Here is a 22480-nt window from a genome sequence, read left to right on the forward strand (position 1 = left end):
GGAGGGGCGGCGGCGGGCGGGGGGCGCCGCCGGGGGGAGGGGAGTACCTCGTACAGCTCCTCGGAAGCCATGGTGGGCGGTGGAGGGGCGCGGGCGCGGCGGGGTCGGGGCGCGGCGCCCGGCTGCGGACACTTTGTTCCACTTGGGTCCCTGCGTGGCCTGCGCTTCCTGCTCTGCTCCCGGCGCCGAGCGCTGTGCACGGACCAGCCTCTCGCACTGGGCGGCCGGTGCGGGCCGGCGGCGGCGGGGTTGTGCGCAGGAGCAGCTGCGCAACGCGCCCAGGGCGCTCGCGCTCAGTGCCTGGCGGACCGGCGGCTACTAGGACGCGGGCTCATTGCGCCCGCCGGGGGCCGGGCAGGCTGGACCGGGCGCGGCGGCGGTGCGGGCGGCACGGCGGGATCCGCGGCTCCCCCTCTCCGGTGTAGTGCAAGAAGCTTCCTACTTGCGACCAAAAAACCTGCCCCGGCTACTGAGCATGCCCAGTGCGGCCGCCCTGCCCGGCGGAGCCGCGCTCCCGCGCTCCGGGTTTTCGGGCCGCCCTCGCGGGAGGGGCGGGAGGCGGCGGGGCGGGGCGGCTGAGGGGAGCTCCGGCTCCGTTCCGGGCCTGGGCGCGGGCAGTGGATGGTCGAGAGCGAGCCGGCAGGAAGGGGAGGGGCCTGTTTGGGGGCGGGGCCTCGTGGGCGGAGCCACTGTGGTGGGCGGGGCTCCGAGTTCTGCAAGTCCGGCTTCCAGGGGTCGGCCGGCCGGCCGGGGCACCGCCCACCGGCCTGCTTAGTCTCGGGTGCCGGCTGCCCGGTGGAGGGCGGGACGAGGGCGGCGGTGCCCTGGGGCCGGTTCCCGGGCTTAAGTTAGGCAGGGGACCCACGTCTGGAGCCGCCCCGACGGCGCTGCCTCGCGCCTCTCCCCGGGACAGCGCGGAGGGCGCCGGCCGGGAAAGCACAGCCGGCTGGAGTCAGCGGCGTGGCCAGGTGGAGGTTCCCGCCCTGCCACGTGCCTGCCGCCCCCGCGGCCGCAGCCAAGACCCGGAGCGGGGATCGCGCGCCCAGCCGCGTGTCGAGAGATCGGCCACATGTTGGGGTCGGAGCTGGGTGCGGTTCCCGGACTCTGGCCGCAGCTTTCCCACGCCAGGCCTTAGGGGTCCTCTAGGAGTGCCCATCTCCGACGCGGAGCGGGGAGGAAGGCTAGTATTGTGGACTCGGGAGGTTTGCGTCCTGATGAACGAAGCTGTTAGTGATGACGCCTCTCCGGGAGAACCGAGTCGACAACTTGCCCTCTAGGTCAGCCGCAATGGGCTGGCCCTTACTCGCGTTGTAGGTGAGATGGACAGAGTTGGTCGGCCAGGACGGCTCACTTGCCGGGGAACTGGACGTTTCCTTCACCGATGGGGAGGAGGCTACTGGCCCAGGCTTCCCCAGATTGCCAGCAACGCGGAACCCTCCCGGGAACAGCGTGGAACTTCCCCTCGGGGCACTGAAGACATTCTTTCACCCTGTCCCCTAAGCCCTACATCTAGACGCCAGCATCACTTCCAGCTTCTCCTAAGCTTCCTCTCCGGTGTCACCCCATTCCTCTGAGCATCGAGCTTCTCCCACCAGTTTTCTTCTCAAAACCCAACAGCATCTTAACAGTCACAGACCACACGGAGTTTCCTGCCCTCCCCCTTACCCTGGAAAAGTCACCGTGCGGCTCTTTGAGCGCCTAGGAGTCAAATCCTCGGGGTCTTCCCGTGGTGCCTTTACAGATTCGTAAACCTGCCATGCCTCCTTGGACCTTAAACTCTGAGCACCAAGTACCTCGAAAGCTTTGGCCTTCTGGACTTACTCCTTTCCAGGGCTCCTGAAGCACTCGCGCGCTCCATTGCAGCGCTCATCAATATCTTTTAGTGTGCCCAGACACCATCCTCTACCTATTAAGTGTCGTTATTCAATGATGTGGAATTTCAGCAGCGGAAGAAAGCCGGTTACCCGCCCATCCAATTCCCACAATCAGATTCCCAGAATCAAATCAAAGGGTCCTCAGCCACCACTCGAGGTGCCTCAAGCTCCGCCTTTCCCGGTGACATAGCCAAGGCAATCCCGCCTCCAAACAGGCCTCTTTTCTTTCACTTAGCAGTTCCATTGTCTGCTACAACGGAGGATCACCTCTAGGTGAACTACACATAAATTGTAGGATCCTCGAAGGCAAGAGCTAGGACTTTCCACACCTGAGACTTCTCTAAGTCGATAACATACTAATACTCCAGCTCCCACGTGCTTGAACAATACAGGCAAATTGAACTACATGAAGGATCCTCTAAAAAAAACGAGCAGATACATCTCGCGCACACACCTGTGTACAATAGAGGAACAAAGTACACGCACTACTTTTCCCACCACCATCACTCTAGTTACTGCTACTTTCTGAACAGAACTTATTAACGATGTTAATGCAGGTGCTCCAACACGTGATTATCTAAAGAGCCTCCAAACCCTAGCCAAGGGGAGGGGAGCCGACCAGAGGAGTAGGAGACGGAGATAGGGCAGGCAGCCATATTCAGATGCTGGGCTACTACATAGAAAAGTTAATTCTTCCTCTTGTGGAAAAAGACAGGGAAAGAACCTTAGGATAACTCACATGGAGGATCTAAATTCTGACTTATAATAATTAGTCCTCCACGTCTGAAGGTGTAACCACTGGTAGACTTTAAACAGCGAAGGCAAGCCACTTGTAGTCAGTACCATGCACCTCTCCTCCAACAATGAGTTGGCTTCCTCCAAGAAGAGAAGACCTAGACTAAGGTACTCAACTAGTGCCAGATAATCTGACCACATTTTCAGTTGTCCGTTTGCCCCTCTTTTAAAAGCCCTCCTTGCTTCCATTTAAAACATCCACTGGGTTGAATGTGCCTTACTTTCAAACAAATTGTTTCCTCCTTCCCTTTCTAATACAGCCATTTTATCCGTGCTTATAACAGAAGTAAATATACCCAAGATCATTCAGAGGCTTTGAATTTATACCATCTTTATGAAACAGTTAAGTTTCTCAGGAGTTACCATGACCACGTGTGTGGGTGTGAAAATATTTTATGGGTCAGGAATGAAAGTGAAATCAACCCCCCCAACACATCAGGAAGACTACAATACATAATGTACAGTCATATGTGCAGTAGGCATACTAGAAATCTTAAAAGGTTATGGAAGTGGTCAACATGAGAGACAATAGACACGTGGCAATAAGCCTCAGCTTACCTGATCTGAGCCAGTAGGAGAGATTCACATAATCCATTTTACTCCTTTTCCAAAAATACCCAAGCCACCGATAGCTGGCAGCTATCACTACCAGAATACCACGCCACACAGCAGCCATTTTCCACAGCTGGAGAATGACTGAAAGCCTAATTTGAGGTCTCCTCTTTCCCCCTCCAACAGCCAAAGCCGCCCCTATTTGTCTGATTCTCCCAATAATCTGCATTTAATCTACATTTGAATCCCAAGGCTCGCTGGAGGAGATGGGGGATGGGGCTTTAAAAACAAAAGAAGCCAAAAACAAGCCACTCTAGGAGCTGAAGGCATTTTAAGGATGGGTGGTTGTGAAAGGCTGCATATCAAGATTCCCTTGGGCAGTTTTGCACCCCAAAAAGCACACTCCATCTTGCTTACCGCATGTAAAGCCCAGAATTTAATCATGGTTTTTATAAAGAAGGGACCTAAGTTAGTTGGTGTGTTTAAACATAATGAGGCTAAAAGGAAATTAAATACCATTCTTATAGGTTATCCATTCCATAAAAGTAAATGGAATTCCCATCGCCATCACCTGCTAGGGTACAGGGAACGGCTCAAACCTGAGACAGAAGCAAGAGATAAACAGAACCAGTCATAAAAAGTCAAGATGCCGGGGCCCTTCTCTTAACTTGAAGCAACCCGTTGTTCCTTTCCTGAAAATTTCAGTTGCATGTATCAGTGCCCATTCTTGGCCAGCCAGTATCGTTTTGGGTTTTTTTGTTTTTGAGGCAGGGTCTCCCTGTAGCCCCAGCTGACCAGGAACTCGCTACATAGACCAGGCTGGCCTTGGACTCACAGAGATCCTCCTGCCTCTAACTCCCGAGTGCTGGGATTGAAGGTGTGCGCCACCATGCCCGGCTCAATATCATTTCATTTCTGGTTTCACCTACCTTTTCCTTCCCTGGCCACACGGTCAATTTGTCATGTCCACAGACAGCCTCTTCTGACCTCTCCAGCCTGGTCCTGGTGGTCATCTCTCACTTTTATATGCCAAGCATATATGGCCAAGCACCACTTTTTATTGAACTTTTTGCCATAGAGATGTCAGCTCTGAGACTTCTTAAGGTTTGATTTCGCCAATTTCCTCTTAAGCTGCTAGGCAATTTACAATTAAGGGTCATTTTCTTTTCCTTTTTCTTTTGCACTACTGGGGATTGAAACATGCTAGGTAAGCATCCATCTGCAGCAAGGGTCATTTTCTTTCTCAACTAGACAGTGTTTTTAACTGTACTCCCTTTTTTATTTACCTTTATATTTGATTTGTTTTAATGAAGAACAAGAAGGTTTGGTCTTGTTTTGCTTTGTTTTTCATTGATAATTTTATACATTATCCCACTTTCTGGAAATGGAAAAGACCAAATGGTCATAGAGAGAAAATAGCCACCCATGGCTTTTTGGTTGACATTATCCCAGATTTAACTCAGGATAGATCCCTGAAAAGACAGCAAGTAGCTTTCCCTTGAATTTTTGTGATGATTAATTACATTTATCACTGAACCAATACCATCCAGCAACCTCTTTACCCTCTAGTCTTTGAGCACACATGCCAGACATTTTGGCTGACAAGGAAAACAGAAACATCAAGGTAGCCAAAAGCTGGGGAACCCAGACTTAGCTTAAGACAGATGAGCTCTGAATCTAATATCTAATGCAAAGAGTAAATTAATTTGGAAGTAAAGCTGGGGTAAAACCAGGGTATGAAAACACAAAAGTGGTGCTTCCCCGCCCCGCCCCAACCACTAGTATCCTCTAGGGTAGAGGGCCTCAGGGTGTATCCCCCCAACTAGCCGCAACAGCATTCTGGAACTTGTTAGAACTGTAAATTCTCTGGGCTTAGTTCTGTGTTATAACACTTGCTTAGTGTGTGCAGGACCCTGGGCTCAACCCTGGATCCTTTCATCAAAAAGTATAAATTCACTCTCAACTATCTACTGGGTCCCAGCAATATGTTCAGTTCTATAAGTCCTTTGGGTGATGCTAATGTGTGAGAAGCAGTGATTTAGAGCTGTATATATTATCTATGTGTATACAAAATCAAGCTACAGGTTTCAAACCAGTGGATCATTAAATCGTTATAGATCTGTTAGTGTCTTTTAAGTGAAAGATAGAATGAAGGAATGATGGAGTGATGGAATGGAATGAACCAGGACAAAGAATCAAGTTGTTGGATAGCTTTAGTATCAACTTGACACACCTGGGTGGAGGGAGGCTCAGTTGGGGAATTGCCTTCATTGAACTGGCCTGTGGCCATGTCCACAGGCACTTTCTTGATTGTTGAGTGATGTGGGAGGGCCCAGCCCACTGTGGGTGGTGCCACCCCTGGGCAGGTGGGCCTATGTTACATAAGAAGGCAGGCTGAGCAGGGGCTAGGGGAGCAAGCCAGTAAGCAGCATTCCTCCAAGGCCCATGCTCCAGCTCCTGCCTCCAGGTTCCTGCCCTGAGTTCCTACCTTGAGCTCCTGGATGAACTGTGACCCAGGATATGTAAGCTAAATAAATCCTTTCTTCCCCAAGTTGGTATTGGTCAGAGTGTTTTGTCACAGCAATGAAGAAACAAACCAGGACACAAGTACATCTATTACTTTCCCAAGAGTCACCATTGTGTAGCAGGATTCTATTTCTATACTACATGCTATATATATGCATATGTAGACATCCATATACATATATATTATTGTCTACTATCTCATAATGCAAAATATAATTTTTACAATTAGGTTTAGGTCAAAAGAAGAGACAGGGTCTCCCTGTAGCTGCAGCAGGCTTGTCACTTGCTATGTAGACTAGGCTGGCCTCAATCTCACAGCGATCCACCTGCCTTTGCCAAGTGCTGGAATTAAAGGCACATGCCCAGCTTTAGGTTAAAATTTTTGAAAGCTAGCGTTTACAAAGTTAAGTGGTTAATTGTATATGAATTACATTGTGAAGTGCTTTGAAGTAGTTTTTAAATTTTTACTATTATTTCATGAAATGTACATATGGGCACACATGCTGTAGTGCATATGTGGCAATCAAAGGATGACTTTTTGGCATCAGTTCTCTCCTATCTTTACAAGGCTTCCACCAGGATCCATTCAGTTCATCAAGCTTGAGGGGAAAGTGCCTTTACTCTCTCTTGTACTGTATGGCCATCCCCCTCCCCCCCTTTTTTGAGACAGGGTCTCCCTGTGGCCACAGCTGGCCTGGAACTCATTATATAGGCCAGGCAGGTCTCTATTTCAATAGTGATCTGCTTGCCTCTGCCTCCAAGTTCCTGGAATTGAAGGCACACACCACCACACCCAACTCCACCTTATTTTTGTGAGAAGTCTGTGAACCTGAAGCTCATTGATTCAGCTAGACTGGCTATCCAGTGAGTTCCAGGAATCCTCCGGTCTCCTCCACATACCTCCAGCACTGGGATTAGGGGTGCAAACTGCCATACCTGTTTTTTGCGTGAGTCCTGGGAATCCAAACGCAGGTCATCATGTTTGCGTGACAAGTGCTTTAACAATGAAGTCATCTCCCCAACTCAATTTATATATTTTAAGCCTTTCCTTTTAGAAATCTAACCAATTGAACAAAATGAATTTAATCAATAGGAATATTGGAAAGGAGGAGGGAGGCAAGGAGAGAGGGAAGAAAGAAAGAAGGAAAGGAAAAAAGACAACAAAAGCACTTACTCTGTGCTGGGAACTATTGTAAACATTTTACAAATATTAAGCTCTTTAATTCAACAAGCACCTAATGAAATTATAGCTAATATTTACAGAGATCCCTAAGTAAGCTCATCCACAAAGCACCTTCTGGGACATGCACCACTACTGACTGCAGTAGTTTCCTGATTAGTGAGGAAACCAATGCTCAGGTTCTGGGAACCTGAAGGTCTGAATTCTTTAGTCATTCATTCATTCAGTGACTGCTTATTGACCATTTGTGAGCAGGCCCCTTGCTAATCAAAATAAACACATTCACATTACACATACACATAATCATTCCTGCTCCAAGGTAGCTAATAATTTATTGAAATAGACAAAACACTAAATTGTCAAGGGAAAAGCACTCCAAGTTACCAATCAAGGAAAATGGCAGGAAGCTGCGAGCCGGAACCACCTAAGATGACTCAGTTCTGCTGCTTCCCCAAAGGCAGGAGCTCATCTGCCTGTGAGCACATAGGACCTGCTCCAGAGCCAACAAAGGATAACTAAAAAAGTGCCTTCAATTGATGTGATAACTCAAAACAAAATCACGGAAGAAATCAACATGTTTGCTTCTGTCCAATTGTTTGACATCATGTTTTTTAAGAAATGAAATGCTGAGGCTGGTGAACTAGTCCAAGCCTGATGACCAGATTTAGACCCTAAAACCCACAGTAGAAAGAGAATGGACTAAAAGTTGTCCTCTGACCTCTACACATGAGCTGTGGCATGTCCAGGCCTACACACACACACACACATTAAAATGAAATGAAATGAAATACTGGACATTCAAAAGGACATAAAGATAACACAAGGTCTTTGAATCAACTCCCTAACTTAAAAGGAGTAATATTCTATATTCAAGTCAATACTTGACAGACTTTTCAATAACTCATGAAGGGTAGGAAATATACCATATTGTGTTCAATATTTAAGGAGTATTTACTTGTATACGTTTTTCATAAACTTTTTCTCATTTTAACACATTTAGGTTTAAAGAGAAATCATGGAGTTAGCATAGGAGTTCCCCCATGTTCTATACCCAAGATCCCCTATGATTTACATCTTCCACTAATCTGTTCAATTAATGACCCAAACTGATACTTTTTTGTATATGTGGTGCTGGGATTCAACTCAAGGTTGCATGCCTGCTCAGTGCACACTCTACCTCTAAGCCAAACCATGAGCCCATCACATTATTAACTATCAGACATCCTTAGTTTTTCTAACCATTTATTAATTTTTATTATTTTATGTGTATGAGTGTATCATCTGCATGTATGTAAGTGCACCCGTGTCATGAAATGCCCTCAGAGGTCATAAGAGGGTGTTGGAGCCTCTGGAACTAGAATTATGAACACTTGTTAGCTGTCATGTGGGTGCTGGGAACTGAACCCAGGTCCTCTGCAAGAGTAGCCAGTGCTCTTTACCATTGAGCCATCTCTCCAGCTCCCACCCTTAGTTGTTTTGCCTAGTTTTCTCTTCTTACGCCAGCGTTCCAACCAGATTACCACATTGCATTCAATCTTCCTGTCTCCCTTCAGGTGATCTTGGCTGAGACAATTTCTTAGACTTTCCTTCTATTTGACAACCTTGACAGTTTTGAAGAGTGTAGCTCAGTTACTCCAGGGCAGCACTGCAGGATGCACTCTGTTGGAATTTGATGTTGATCTCTTCATTAGACAGGGCTTTTGTGCCTGGGGAGAGCAACTGTGGGGGTAATGTACCGTTGTTACTACAGTTCATCCTACTGAGGGCACATATACCCAACGTGGCTTATTGATGTTGACCTTGATCACTTGGCTGTAGTGCCTGTGAGGCTGGTTATCACCCCATCTTGCCCTCCTTTTCCTTGCTGCTGTAGTCTTTAAAAGGGAATCAGTATGGGTAGCCCATACTTATGGAACGAGGCCAGTGCTTCCTCTTGGGGGGTGTGGGGCAGAACATTTCGAAAAGTATTTGGAATTCTACTGAATAAGAAATTGTCTCTGTTCCTCCACGTATTAATGTTTTCATCATTAATTTATACCAGTACAGTCTCCTAGGTTTTTGGATTACATTCCATACTGTTATCTTGTTCAGATTGTTCTGGCTCTGGTCATTGGGAGCTTTCAATTGGCTCCTTTGACTTACTCCCTTGGGGGAGGGGGGTGCTTGAGCATTTCTGCTCCTTCTGGCATTGTAAGACGTGCCAGGGTTATTGTGCACATTTTCCTAGAATCAGCCATTTTTGCATGGAGCTCTGACTCTTTTCACTAAAGTATATTAGAAAGCAAGATCTATATGCTAAGTGTGCCCAACTGCTTGCTACTGGGGCTTTCGATTAGGTCATCCATAGACAAGTGAGCTTAAAAACTAAAGGACAGACTTAAATTAAGAAGGAAGCAGAGATGGTTTGAGGGAAGACCTAGGTGTGTGTTGTGTGACACACACCCCAGATAGGGAACTAGTAATAGACCCAAGTAAGGATACCACCAAAATCCAATTTGGTGCACCAATGAGTTTTATTGGAGTTACTTACAGGAAAATGAGTGAAGGGTTAGTTACAGGAGCACAAGTGACTCAAAGACAGCTATATCCATCAAAAGCCCACCCCACCATGGGTGACAGCTCACAAAAGCTGGAAATCTGGAGGTACTACACAAACTGTAGGCTGTTCAACAGATTGAAGAGTGTATTTTCCAGGCAACGCAGGTGACCTGAGCCTCTTCTAGTCAGTTCAGCTGGTCTCTAAATCTTCCAGGCAGCTGTGTTTGAGTATCTCTCTGTAGCCCTTACTACCATTTCGACACACTTGGAGAGAGGGGCCTAGTGTATCTCCTCAGTTTCGGGGGCTTCCTGAGCTTAATGAGCTTCCCTAAAGGATGGACTATTTCACCTCCTCTGAGAACATCCTGTGTCTTAAGGAGCTTTTCTCCAAGATGGAAGGCTTTATCTCAGAAGAAATTGCTACATAACAAAGTGAAACAAGATGTTTCTGAGAATCTAAAAGAAGCAGAATTCAGAGAACAGAAGAGAGACCTAAGACCTGTGAAGAGATGGGTGAGTCTCCTGGGTCATCACAATGTACTGGTCTCATACACAGTAATCTGATATGTATTCCCTTTTAAAAGATTTAATTTGGGGCTGGAGAGATGGCTCAGCGGTTAAGAACAGTGGTTGTTCTTGCAGAAGACCTGGGTTCAAATCCCAGCACCCACATGGCAGTTAACAACTGTCCGTAACTTCAGTTCCAGGGGATCCAGCAGCCTCTTCTGTCATCCACAGGCTTTGCACAACATGGTTGCACTTACCTACATGCAGGCAATATAGACATAAAAATAAAAGAAGCTTGGCTTCTGCAGGGCATGGTGGCTCATTCTTGTAATCTCAGCACATAGGAGATGGAGACAGGAGAATTTGTATTAGAGCTTGGCTCTAAGACATAGAATCGACCTAGGTGTTCACCAGTAAATAAATGGATACAAAAATTATGACATCTATACACTATGGAATTTTATTCATTCATAAAGATAGAAATTGGTGGGGTGTGGTGGCTCACACCAGTAATCACAGCATGTAGGAGGTTTTTGTTAGAGAACTATCATGTGTTCAAGGCCATCCTGGGCTGCAGAGTGACACTGTCTCGAAAACCACAAAGAGTGGATTGGAGAGATGGATCAGTAGTTAAGAGCATATATTGCTCTTGCAGAGTACTCAAATTCTGTTCCCAGCACCCACATCTGATATCTCACAATTTCCCATTACTCTAGCTCTGGATCTGATGGATATGTATGAATAGGAGTGGATCTGACACCCTCTTCTGGACTCAGCTGGTACCTACAACTCACATGTGCACATACCCCCACCCATCTACATACGTGTAGTTAAAAATAAATCTTTAAAAAAAAAAACACACAAAGAGGAACTAGAGAGATGGCTCCATGAATAAGAGCACTGGCTGTTCTTGCAGAGAACCCAGGTTCTAGCCTCAGCATCCAGATGTCAGATAACAACCATCTGAAACTCCAGTTCCAGGGTCTGATGCCCTCTTCTAACCACCATGGCCATTGCATGAATGTGATGTGCATACATATAGGCAAAACACACATACACTTAAAGATACATAACAATTTTAAAACAGAGAAATGATATCACTTGCAGGAAAATGGATGGAACTGGAGATTATCATGTTAAGTGAAATAAGCCAGACTCAGAAAGACAAATGCCATTTGTAGTCTCTCATATATGACTCTGGAGTATATTTAAGACATGAACATAGAAGGACCATTTAGTGGGAGGAAGAAACCAGTGGGAGGGGGTGAACAAGAGAGAGTAATGGGATGCATGTGATCAGAGTACATGATGAAGATGTCATGCATGTGTGAAGATGTCATCATGAAACTTGTTGGGGTCCTCTGTTATGCAAGTAGAAGTCTCTTCACGTCCGGATAGCTCACGAGCTCGGAAACCATGTGCTGCAGATTCCTTTCATAGCAGAGTGCCTTCCTGGCATCCTCCCTGACTCTTCTTTTAAGTGCTTGCCACAAATACATGCCCTCCGGCACAGGAGCTACCAGGTTTTTAATCAGGCGTTGTCTGATAGCCTGATAGAAGCCCACCGCCCTATGTAAATGAGGCATCCTAAAAGTACCTATCAGCTAAGACTTCTTCTGCTGTCTCTACACTATAAATAGTCCTAGTTTTACCCCAATAAAGTTGGAGCTGGAGCTGAATCACTGAGATCTGAGCTGAGTCACTTGTCTTGAGCTGTAACACTAAATCCTGTGATCCAGTCTCCCCGGGGGGCGCTATTCCTCCGTCACCGACTCACGGACACCCTGGCTTTCGCCGTTTCTCGTACGCTTCCCGTGTGGTCCAAGTGGCCAGTGGACCTCACATCCTGAGGAAGGTATATGGGTGAAATAGGGACGGGATCGACTGAGTAGACCTCAGTAGCGGAGGAGCTTTCACTGCCCAGGAGTGCGCACTGGGACCCTGAGAGCCCAGCGCGTGCTCGCCTATAAAACTCATTGTCTGCTAATTAAAATAATTTGGGGGAGGGGATTGAGGTAGGGTTTCCCTATGGCCTTAACCGGCCTGGAACTCACTATGTAGATCAGGCTGGCCTCCATCTCACACAGAGATTCACTTGCCTCTGCCTCCTGAGTGCTGGGATTAAACATATTAGAAGTTAAAAAAAAATAAAGCTTGGCTCTATGAAGAGTAGGCACTTAGGATAGAGCAGATATGGGACTGTTATATTATTGCACTAAATTTGATATGTTGTACAAGCTGTAGGGATTTTATTATTGTTGTTATTATTATTATATTGCTTACCTGTTTCAAATATCCAATTATTTCAGAATAAATTTTTGATGACCTCTCATTAGCTGATGCCCATGAGATAGCTGGCACTTCCAGTACAACATTGACTAAAGTGACAATACTAGACATCTAGTTTTAATTTTTATTACAAAGGGTAAGTTTTCACCATTAGGAGTGATAATTTGCGAAGGGAACTTCGTAGGCATCTTTAGTTAGAGTAATGCAGTCTCCTTCTAAACCTACTTCTTCAAAAGTTTTAAAAATTAAATCATTAATAGATGGTACTTTGTCATCTACTAAAATGATCATATGATTTTATTTTTTTAATTTTATATATGTGTTAACTTTCGGTTGGGAATGGTGGAGGTTGGAATCAGGGCATGTTTTTCCTTTTAATCAATTTTGATTTTCTGGAACATGTAAATTTTTTTTTTGTCTTTTTTTGAGACAGGGTCTCCCTGTAGCCCCAGCTGGCCTGAAACTTGCTATGTAGACCAGGCTGGCCTTGAACTCACAGAGATCCATCTGCCTCTGCCTCCCAAGTGCTGGGATTAAAGCCATGCGCCACCATGCCTTGTAAATAAGATTTTGATGCATTGTCCATTTTATAAATCACTAGATTTTTTTGTGTGTTGATATTGTGTCTAGGATTTTGAATCTGTGCTCATGAAGTGAGCAGGAAGTTTTCCTTTCTTGTGCCTTTGTCAGGTTTTAATATCAAGGTTGTACAGGTCTCCAGAGGCTGACACCTTATCCATTAGTCCACTGGTCAACATTTATTGTACAGATCTTATAAAAGAAGGTGTATGTGGAGTTATGCCACACTACAGTTACACTTTAATAAAGAACAGCCTGACTCTTAGTATCCATTTCAAGGCCATTTAAGACCATCCATTTTAAGGCCAAGAGTAGAGAACCTACGCCTTCAGATTTCTCTGAGAACTGTGCTCCCAAGCAAGGGCTTTACTCATTCTTTATTGAAACAGTATCTCCAGCACGAAATGGGGAAGTAACAGGCAGACCTACCCTTATCAGAGAAAAATTTTGCCGTTTGATCCCTAGACCTAGAATACCATACACATAACTACAAACAGCTGATTCTCAATTTCTTCTGTTGTTTGCAATGACAAAAGCACTGTTTGCAATGCTTTGATAGGTAAAACATGCATACACATATTCATACAGTGTCTTGGGTAGAGGATAAGGAGGGTCCTGAGGGATTAAGGCCATACGATCAGGTCACAAGAGGAACACATGGCTCAGTGAGCTTGTTATAAACAGTAACATTTCTTTATTGCAAAGTTAGGTAAAAGTCTTTAGTTCAGAGTATGTCCATATTGGTTTCTTTTATAAGAAATCTTTTTTTAATATTTTATTATTTTTATTTTATGTGTATGAGTGTATTGCCAGAATGTGTGTAAATGCACCTGTGTTGTGCAACGCCCATGGAGATCAGAAGAAAACGTCAGATCTCCTGGAACTGGAGTTGAGGAAGTTGTTAGACACCATGCGGGTACTGGAAATTGAACCCCGGTCCTCTGTAAGAGCAGTCAGTGCTCTTAACCACTAAGCCATCTCTCCAGCCCAGTATGTCCATATTGTAAGTCATTCCTACAGAAGCATTCCTATGCTTCCTTTTTCCAATTTTTAGTCTATGTATGAATGCCATTTTTTTCTTCAGTGCTTGTATGCATTTACTTTTTAGTTTTAGATATTATTGTTATTATTATTATTATTTGGTCTTTTTGAGACAGGGTCTCCCTGTAGCCCCAGATGGCCTGGAAGTCACTGTGTAGACCAGACTGGTCTTGAACTCACAGAGATTCACCTGCCTCTACCTCCTGAGTGCTGGGATTAAAGGTGTGTGCCACTACGCCTGGCTTAGATGTTATTTTTTTAAAAAACACTTAAAAATTTTATTTATTATTTTTATTTTATGTGTATGCATGTATTGCCTGCATGTAGGTAAGTGCACCCATGTTGTGCAATGCCCGTGGAGGTCAGAAGAGGCTGTCAGATCCCCCAGGACTGGAGTTAAGGACAGTTGTTAGCTGCCATGTGGGTGCTGGGATTCGAACCCAGGTTTTCTGCAAGAACAACCAGTGTTCTTAACCACTGAGCCATCTCTCCAACCCCCAGATATTATTATTTTTAATTCTCTGTGTTTGTGTGTGTCTGTGTGTGTGGATATATGCATGTGTGCAGGTGCTCACAGAGGCCAGAGGCATCAGATGCCCTGGAGCTGGAATTACAAGGGATTGTGAGCTACCCAGTATGGTGCTGGGAACTGAACTTGGGTGCTCTGCAAGAAAACTATGTGCTATTAGCCCCTGAGCTATTTCCCAACCCTAAAATATGCTCTTAAAGCTATCTGGTATTGGAAATTTCCAAATTAAAAATTCACATTCTTTAAAGACTCAAGTGTCCAATTTATTTCTGTGTCAAATATATTTCACTAAATTTTCAAGTTTAATAAGAATTTCTACCAAAATTTTAGTACTTGTAGAGTCTCATTTTTGATGCTTGAAAATATGCATGATGTCTCTTTTTTGTTCTAATCAGTCTTTCTAGGAGTAATATTACTCTTTTGAAAATGCTAACTTTGGACATATTTTAATTGTCTGTATTGTGAGATCTATTTCATTAGCCTTTTACTGTTATTAAGTGCTATTTATTCTTTTTCCAAGAATTTTGTAAGAATGTATTTGTATATATATGCAAATTCAAATGTATAAATATTCCTGTATTCCACAAGTCTTAATATTGTGTATTTCATTTCATTTACTTCAAAATATGTTCAAATTTTCATTATTTTTTTAATCTGCATGGATTTTTGTTTTTTTTAGTTGTTTGACTTTGGGTTTTTTGAGACAGGGTCTCCCTGTAGCCACAGGTGGCCTGGAACTCCCTATGTAGACCAGGCTGCCCTAGATCTCACAGAGATCCTTGCCTCTGCCTTCCAAGTGCTGAGTTTAAAGGGATGTGTCACCACACCTGGCTTGACCATGGATTTAAAAAAAATTTTTTTATTATTTTTAATTTATGTGCATGACTGTACTGTCTTTATGTATGTAAGTGCATCTGTGTCATGCAATGCCCTCAGAGGTCATCTCTCCAGCCCCTTGACCATGGATTACTAAAAGTATATTCCTTAATTTTAAATTACAGAGATTTGTAAGGTTTAAAGAGTTTTGGTTGCTGGGTGTGGTGGTGCACACCTTTAATCTCAGCACTTGGGAGAGGCAGAGGCAGGTGGATCTCAGTGAGTTCAAGGCCTGCCTGGTTTACATAGTAAGCTCCAGGCCAGCTGGGGCTACAAGGAGACCCTGACTCACCCCGCCCCCCAAAAAATGGTTTTGGTGGTACAAGACTTTAATCCCTGCTTCTAGGCAGGCTGGTCTACAAAGTAAATTTCAGACTAGCCTTTCAGACAGGGTTATATAGTGAGACCCCTGTCTCAAAAAAAAATAAATAAAAATAAAAATGTTTGAATTCTGACTTAATATTGTGGTCAAAATATATAATTTGTAGATTTCAATCTTTTGAAATTTAAAATTTTATATATGTCATAAATATGTTCAAATTTTCTAAATGTTCTGTGATACTTTAAAAGATTACATATTTTGGGGCTGGAGAGATGGCTCAGCAGTTAAGAGCACTGACTGCTTTTGCAGAGGACCCAGGTTCGATTCCCAGCACTCACATGGCGGCTACAAACCTCCCTTAACTCCAGTTCCAGGGGATCTGACACTGTCTTCTGACGTCTGTGGACGTTGCACAACACGGATGCACTTACATGCATGCAGGCAATACACTCATACACATAAAATAAAAGCAATCAATAAAATACTAAAACGGTTGTCATATTTAGCTAGTAAAGGAAGAATGTTTCTCAGTATAAAGACACAAGTAATGCGTTTGACTTTAAGTCTGCTTTCTTTTTTGTTTCTCTTCCTGCAGATACTGTTTCACTGCGGAGGTCTGTTCCCTCTGGCTTTTACAATCTTCCCACTCCCTTGTCCACAAAAATTCCTGATCCTTACAGGAGGGCGTGTGATATAGATATTCAATTCAGAACTGAGCACAGTCAGGAGTGCTAACACACACCTTTTAATCCCAGCACTTGGGAGGCAGAGGCAGGGAGATCCCTGAGATCTAGGCTAGCCTGGATCAACTTGGGCTACAGGGTGACTCTGTCTCAAAAAGACCAATAAAATAAAATAAAAAAATAAAAAATAAAAAAAATAAAAATTAGCTAAGGACGCCATAGTCGCTTGTTCTTTGCACTTTGACCAGTTGTGGGTCTTTGTATTAATCATTATCTACTACCAAAAAAGCTTTTCTGATGAGGATCGAGAGATGCACTTATTGATTTGATATATATATAAGGATGTAGGGGACAGTTTGATACTATTTAGCAGAATAGTACTAGAATTTATGACCTGGCCAGCTATGGGTTTTTGGTACAGTTAACAGTAGAAGACATGAGTTCTGTCTTCTGGATCAGTTTTAAATTCAACCAGAAAATGGTTGTTTACTCAAAAGCATTTGTGCCACTATTGTACCAGAGGGCATATCTTGCCAGGCCAGTCATTATTGTAGCTCCCAAAGTTTACAGCTGGGTAAGACTGCTGAACTTTTCTCCCCTCATAGCATGACTAGAACCTTCCAGAACTATGAAAGCTAGTCAGTAGGAATAAAGTTTCCAGGTCCATACTTGATTTCTTTGTCCTATTGTAGGAATGACTTTTATAATATGGACATAAGCTTGCCTAAAGCTACTGTTTATAATGTAAATAAGTTCACAGAGCCATGTGCTCTTGTGACCTGGGTGTATGACCTTAATCCATCAGGACCCCACTTGCCCTCCACCCAAGATAGCCAGTGAATGTGGGTGTACATGATTAACTTATCAAAACACTGGAAGAAGCATGCTTTTCTCATTGAAAACAGTGAGAAGAATTGAGAAGTCTGTCTGAAATTGTGTATAATATTCTAGGCCTGGGGCTCAAAGGGCAAGATTCTCTGATAAAGCTAGATCCTAACTTGTGCTGTTCTGATTCATGCTGTGGAGACATTCTTTCAATAAAAGGAAAAGTGAAACCTGGCTGGAGAGTACAGTTCTGTGAGATATTTGAAGGAACATGTTCTCAGTTTGGGTCCATTCTTGGCCTTAAATGAATGCTAAATGCCAGGCTGTTTCTTTATTCAGGCATAACCATAATGTGGCTTAGAAATGCCACCTTCTACAATGCAAGTATGCAATGTCTTCAGCAATAGGGTCTTACTGTCAAGTTGTGGAGAGTAACCAAGAGCAATGAAAGCCCCAGCTGTCCTGGAACTCACTATGTAGACCAGGCTGGCTTTGAACTCACAGAGATCTGCCTACCTCTGCCTCCCAAGTGCTGGGATTAAAAGTGTGCACCACCACGCCCGGCTATTTTACCTTTTTAAAAAATATTTTGGGGTTGGGGATTTAGCTCAGTGGTAGAGTGCTTGCCTAGCATGCACCTGTATCATACAATGCCTGTCGAGGTCAGAAGAAGTTGGATGCCCCTGAAATTGGAATTACAGACAGTTCGTAGCCACCATGTGGGTACTGGGAATCAAACTGGATCCTCTGCAAAAGCAGCCAGTGCTTTTAATGGCTGAATCATCTCTCTTCCAGCCCCCTATTTTACCTTTCCATGTAAGGTTATATCACTTGGTATAGAATTGCAGGTTAGCAATTTTCTAATTTTTTCCTCACTACATTCAATATACTTTAGTTTATTATTTTTGACTTTCTTTCCATTGTTTCCACTGAGAAATCAGCTATATTTTTGCTGCTTAGAAGTTAATTTGTTCCCTTTCTCTGTTTTTTTAAAATATTTTATTCATTGTTTTTATTTTATGTGTATGAGTGTATTGCCTGCATGTAGGTAAGTGCACCCGTGTCATGCAGTGCCTGCAGAGGACAGAAAAGATTGTCAGATCCCCTGGAACTGGAGTTATGGACAGTTGTTAGCTGCTATGTGGGTGCTGGGATTCAAACCTAGATCTTCTGCAAGAACAGTCTGTGTTCTTAACCACTGAGCCATCTCTCCAGCCCCTGTTTGTTTGCTTTTTTTTAATTAAAAAAAATTGTGTGTCATGGAGGGCCACACTGGAGTCACACACCCTGTGTGGGGAGGTCAGAGGACAAATGTAGGACTCTGTTCTCTCCCTCTACCAGGTAGGTCCTAGGGATTGAACTCAGGTTGTCATGTTTGGTGGCAAGCTCCTTTATGCATCTCACCAGCCCAATTTGTCCTCTCTTGCTCTAAGATTTTCTCTTCGTCCTTGTTTTCAGCAGCTTTTCTATGACATAACTACATTTTTGAGTGCTATTTTAAAGTTGATGTTTCAAACTCTAGCATCTAGTGCTTTTGTGGGTCTGTTTCTAATGTCTGCTATTTCTATTGATTTTTGTTCAACATGTTTTATTCCTGTGTATTCTTGTTATTTTATTCTTGTGTATCAGATTATTTTATATTATGTGCCTGATACTGTATTTCAAAATTGTAGAAATGTTTGACCTATGAGATGATGTTATCTTTCTCCAAAAAGGATTAAATTTGCTTCTGCCAGTCAGCTAGGCCTTCACATACTCAGAAGTAATCTAAAACCAATGTTGTTGATTGGAATTCAAAGCTCAGTGGCAGTGTCTAGAAATACGACTTCTGAGTTACTCTTTTTTCTTTAAATGTTTCCAATTTTGAACTGCCTGAGGGAAGTTCATTCACCAGGGCACCCATTCTAGGGTGGGCCTTGAACCCCAATCCCTGCCTCCTTAGTCCTTTGTGGCCTTCAGAACCACACTTGACCTCTTGATCTGTTGTTGGTCTTTTGGTCTTTTCTCCCAAATGAAAGTATATCAAAACCCCAGGCTCACCTCTGTGGGCCTCTATACGTCCTTCTTCAAGTTCAGGTTTTTCATTATTGAATTAACTTTCCAGTGAACCAGATTCTTACAAACGCCTTTCCTACCACCCTCCAGCATTTCTGTTTATCCTCAGTAGGAAGGAGTCTGATTTATTTAGTCTGCCATTACTGGAAGCCAGATTTAACCTTTACCACCATTCTGTAAAATAGGGATTATTCCCATATTACATAGAAGAAATGAGCTGAAAATGACTGAAGAATGGGGCCAGTCATAGATATAGACATTATTGAGCCTGCAGAGTAGATGGCCCAGGCATCCTCAGATGCTGCTTATAAGCAGTCACTTTTAATAATAATGGAGAAAGTGAATTTGCATAAAAAACATGTTTATAACAGAACCACTCAGCACTTTTTAACTCCTGCATTGGATTATTTCTTGAGATACAGCTTTGGAAAAATCTATTTAAAGATCTATGTAACTTAAGCATATCTGGAGAGTGCTCAATCTGGGTTGTTATCTGTCCCTAAGAACACATCTCAAATTAGCTACTAAGTTGTGGAAACAGGTTTTAGGATGTGTATGAGGTTGGGAGCAAACACTAATTTTTTTGTAGTTACTCTGAACATTTCTGTGACAGAATCTTCACTTAATATGATAATATACTTAGAAAGACAGTGTGAAGATAGGCTGAGTTATATAACATCAAATCTCAAATTGAGAACTTACTGAACTTCTGTATCCAGGAGTGAGGCAAGGTCCACAGACTCCAGTTTTAAGGAGTCCGGGCAGAGAGTTGTGTTAGTTGGGAGAATTCCAGGAAAAAAAAGTGTGAGGTAATGCCTTACTAAACCATCGTTTTCTGAAAGTTAAGACTCTCCCCTTCCCACATGGGGTTCCATCGCACTAAGCTGATATTTCTTCCTCTTTTACTATAATCTTTCAACCAACTAGTTTCCTTTCTTGTCAGACTTTTGTGTCCCTTTTTTCTAACTCCCTGTAGCTTGGGTCCAAATTTCTCACTTAGAATAGCTCCGTTTCACATCTACCTTCCTCTGAGTCTGAAATAGACTCTCCTACTTTGCTGAGGTTTTCTCTTCTCTCTGTACACTGCCAACCCCATGAATATTCCTGTAACCAAGTCGCACTTTTTTCTGACCAATGTATAGAACTGAAGCCTCAGCACTTCACTCTCAACCCATCCACTCTGTATAGTACTCTGAAAACAGCATGAACATTTCTTTATTCTTGGGCACGTTTTCTACTTGGATCATCAATTCCTTCTTTGTCGTTGTGTGTTTGAATGCATCACCACGCTCTGCTTTGGCGAGTGGGTTCCAGATGAGTCTTATACCACAATACTTTGAACGTATGAGTTTCCAGGGCTCAGGAGTCCTCAGTGATGATGAGGCCAAATGCCATCTACTCTGTCCCACATTCCTACAATAAATATTTATGGAACACTAAGTAGGGATGTTCTTTCTTGAGGATGAGAGCATGTGACTGTATCCAGTTGAGGTCAGCTCATGGAGAGGAAAGATTGTTTCAGCCCTAGATTGACTAGTTTTAGCAGAACAAATAATACTCTTGATTTGGGGAACAGGGGTAAAATGAAGCAGCGACTGTCTGGTCAAGAACAGCTTTGTGGGGCTGGAGAGATGGCTCAGTGGTTAAGAGTGCATACTGCTCTTCCAGAAGACATGAGTTCAGTTCCTAGCACCCATGTCAGATGGCTCCAACTGCCTGTAATCATCTCCAGATGTCTCTGACCTCCACAGCCACCCGAACTCATATGTACATACACACAATTAAGAATAAAAAAGAAACTGTCTTCTCTGCCCTGGGAGCAGCTCTCCTGACTTGACCCCTCACCCCTGAAAATGAATGCCTGCTCCAAGTTCCTCTCTATCTGCTCCTAGCTACTGAGTCGACCTCTGTCTGCAGTGGTGTTGAGCCTGCCAGAGACACTGGCAGATGAGTGCCTCAGCGCTAGCTTGGCAGTCCCACATCCCCTGACCGACCTCACCCTAGCCGCAGCTTCCAAACCAGGGCCATTTCGAGGGACATCGACACAGCAGCCAAGTTCATGGGGCTGGGGCTGCCACAGTTGGGGTGGGTGGTTCTAGGACTAGGATTGGGACTGTGTTTGGGAGCCTCATCATTGGTTATGCCAGAAACCCATTCTGAACCAACAGCTCTTCTCCTACCCAATTTTGGCCTTTGCCCTCTCGGAGGCCGTGGGGTTCTTTTGCCTAACGGTGGCCTTTCTCATTCTCTTCACCATGTGAAAGAGCTGTCTCCACCTCCCATAGTTCTTTTTCCCATGTCTCGTCTTCGCTGTATGTTCCTTTTCCTGTACTTCCCCAGGACATGTGGGGGAAAGTGGTTGGCTCAGGGTTTGACAGAGAGAAGACAAATATATTTATAAGAAAAAAAAAGAATAAAAAATAAAATTTTGCAGGGTGTGGTGGCGCATGCCTTTAATCCCAGCACTTGGGAGGCAGAGGCAGGCGGATCTCTGTGAGTTCAAGGCCAGCCTGGTCTACATAATGAGTTCCAGGACAGCTGGGGCTACAGGGAAACCTTGTCTCAAAAACATCCAAAAAAAAAAAATCTTATTTTAAAAGACAGCTATTGTGAATGCCCTTCAACTTCTAAAGTAAAAAGATCAAGGAGCTCTTTCAGATTAAAAAAAAAAATAAACATTTAGCTGGGCATGGTGGTGCAAGCCTTTAGTCCCAGCACTTGGGAGGCAGAGGCAGAGAGATCTCTGTGAGTTCAAGGCCAGCCTGGTCTACATAGTGAGTTCCAGGCCAGCTGGGGCGCAGGGAGACCCTGTCTCAAAAAGACCAAAATATAAAAAAGAAATAAACATTTGATAAGTAAGAACCTTCCCAAATGCCATCTACTCTGTCCCACATTCCTACAACACTTAAAAATGATGGTTATAAGATTTTTTAAAAGATAGGGAGATGCACGTGCCTTTTTGGACACATATTTCATGTATATAAAATATCTATGGAAAGATATAATATAAAAAGATTTCTAAAAACTTGGAATAGCAGTTTCATCAGGGATGAAAAGCTGATGACCGAGGCTGAAGGTCAGGAGGAGCCTGCTCCCGGTCTACATGTTTGCCCTACCTGAACATCAAAGCATTTAAATATAATTATTAAAAATTCAGATAAGGGGCTGGAGACATGGCTTAGTGGTTAAGAGCACTGGCTGCTCTTGTAGAGGACCTGGGTTTGATTCCCAGCACCTATATGGCTGCTAACAACCATCCATAACTCCAGTTCCAGGGGATTTGAAGCCCTCTCCTGACTTCTGCAGGCA

The 22480-nt window shown here is 43.9% G+C and overlaps 1 protein-coding gene and 1 pseudogene across 2 annotated transcripts in view; one reads left to right on the forward strand and one right to left on the reverse strand.

Annotated features, from left to right (window-relative positions):
- Window positions 1–481, reverse strand: part of Cdyl (chromodomain Y like) — a 163468-nt gene extending 162987 nt beyond the window's left edge. Inside the window, exon 1 of one of the 2 annotated variants that reach the window (XM_008831661.3) lies at window positions 48–481. In XM_008831661.3, the coding sequence (XP_008829883.1) occupies window positions 48–71 (24 nt within the window). In that variant the 5' untranslated portion in view covers window positions 72–481. The remainder of the gene's footprint in view (window positions 1–47) is intronic. The other variant, XM_029562864.1, reaches the window with a different exon arrangement.
- Window positions 482–1287: 806 nt separating this feature from the next.
- LOC115070110 lies at window positions 1288–21432 on the forward strand (annotated as a pseudogene).
- The last annotated feature ends 1048 nt before the right edge of the window (window positions 21433–22480 follow it).

This window comes from Nannospalax galili, unplaced genomic scaffold (assembly GCF_000622305.1).
Source record: "Nannospalax galili isolate Female #2095 unplaced genomic scaffold, S.galili_v1.0 scaffold72, whole genome shotgun sequence".
Classification (NCBI taxonomy): Eukaryota; Metazoa; Chordata; class Mammalia; order Rodentia; family Spalacidae; genus Nannospalax; species Nannospalax galili.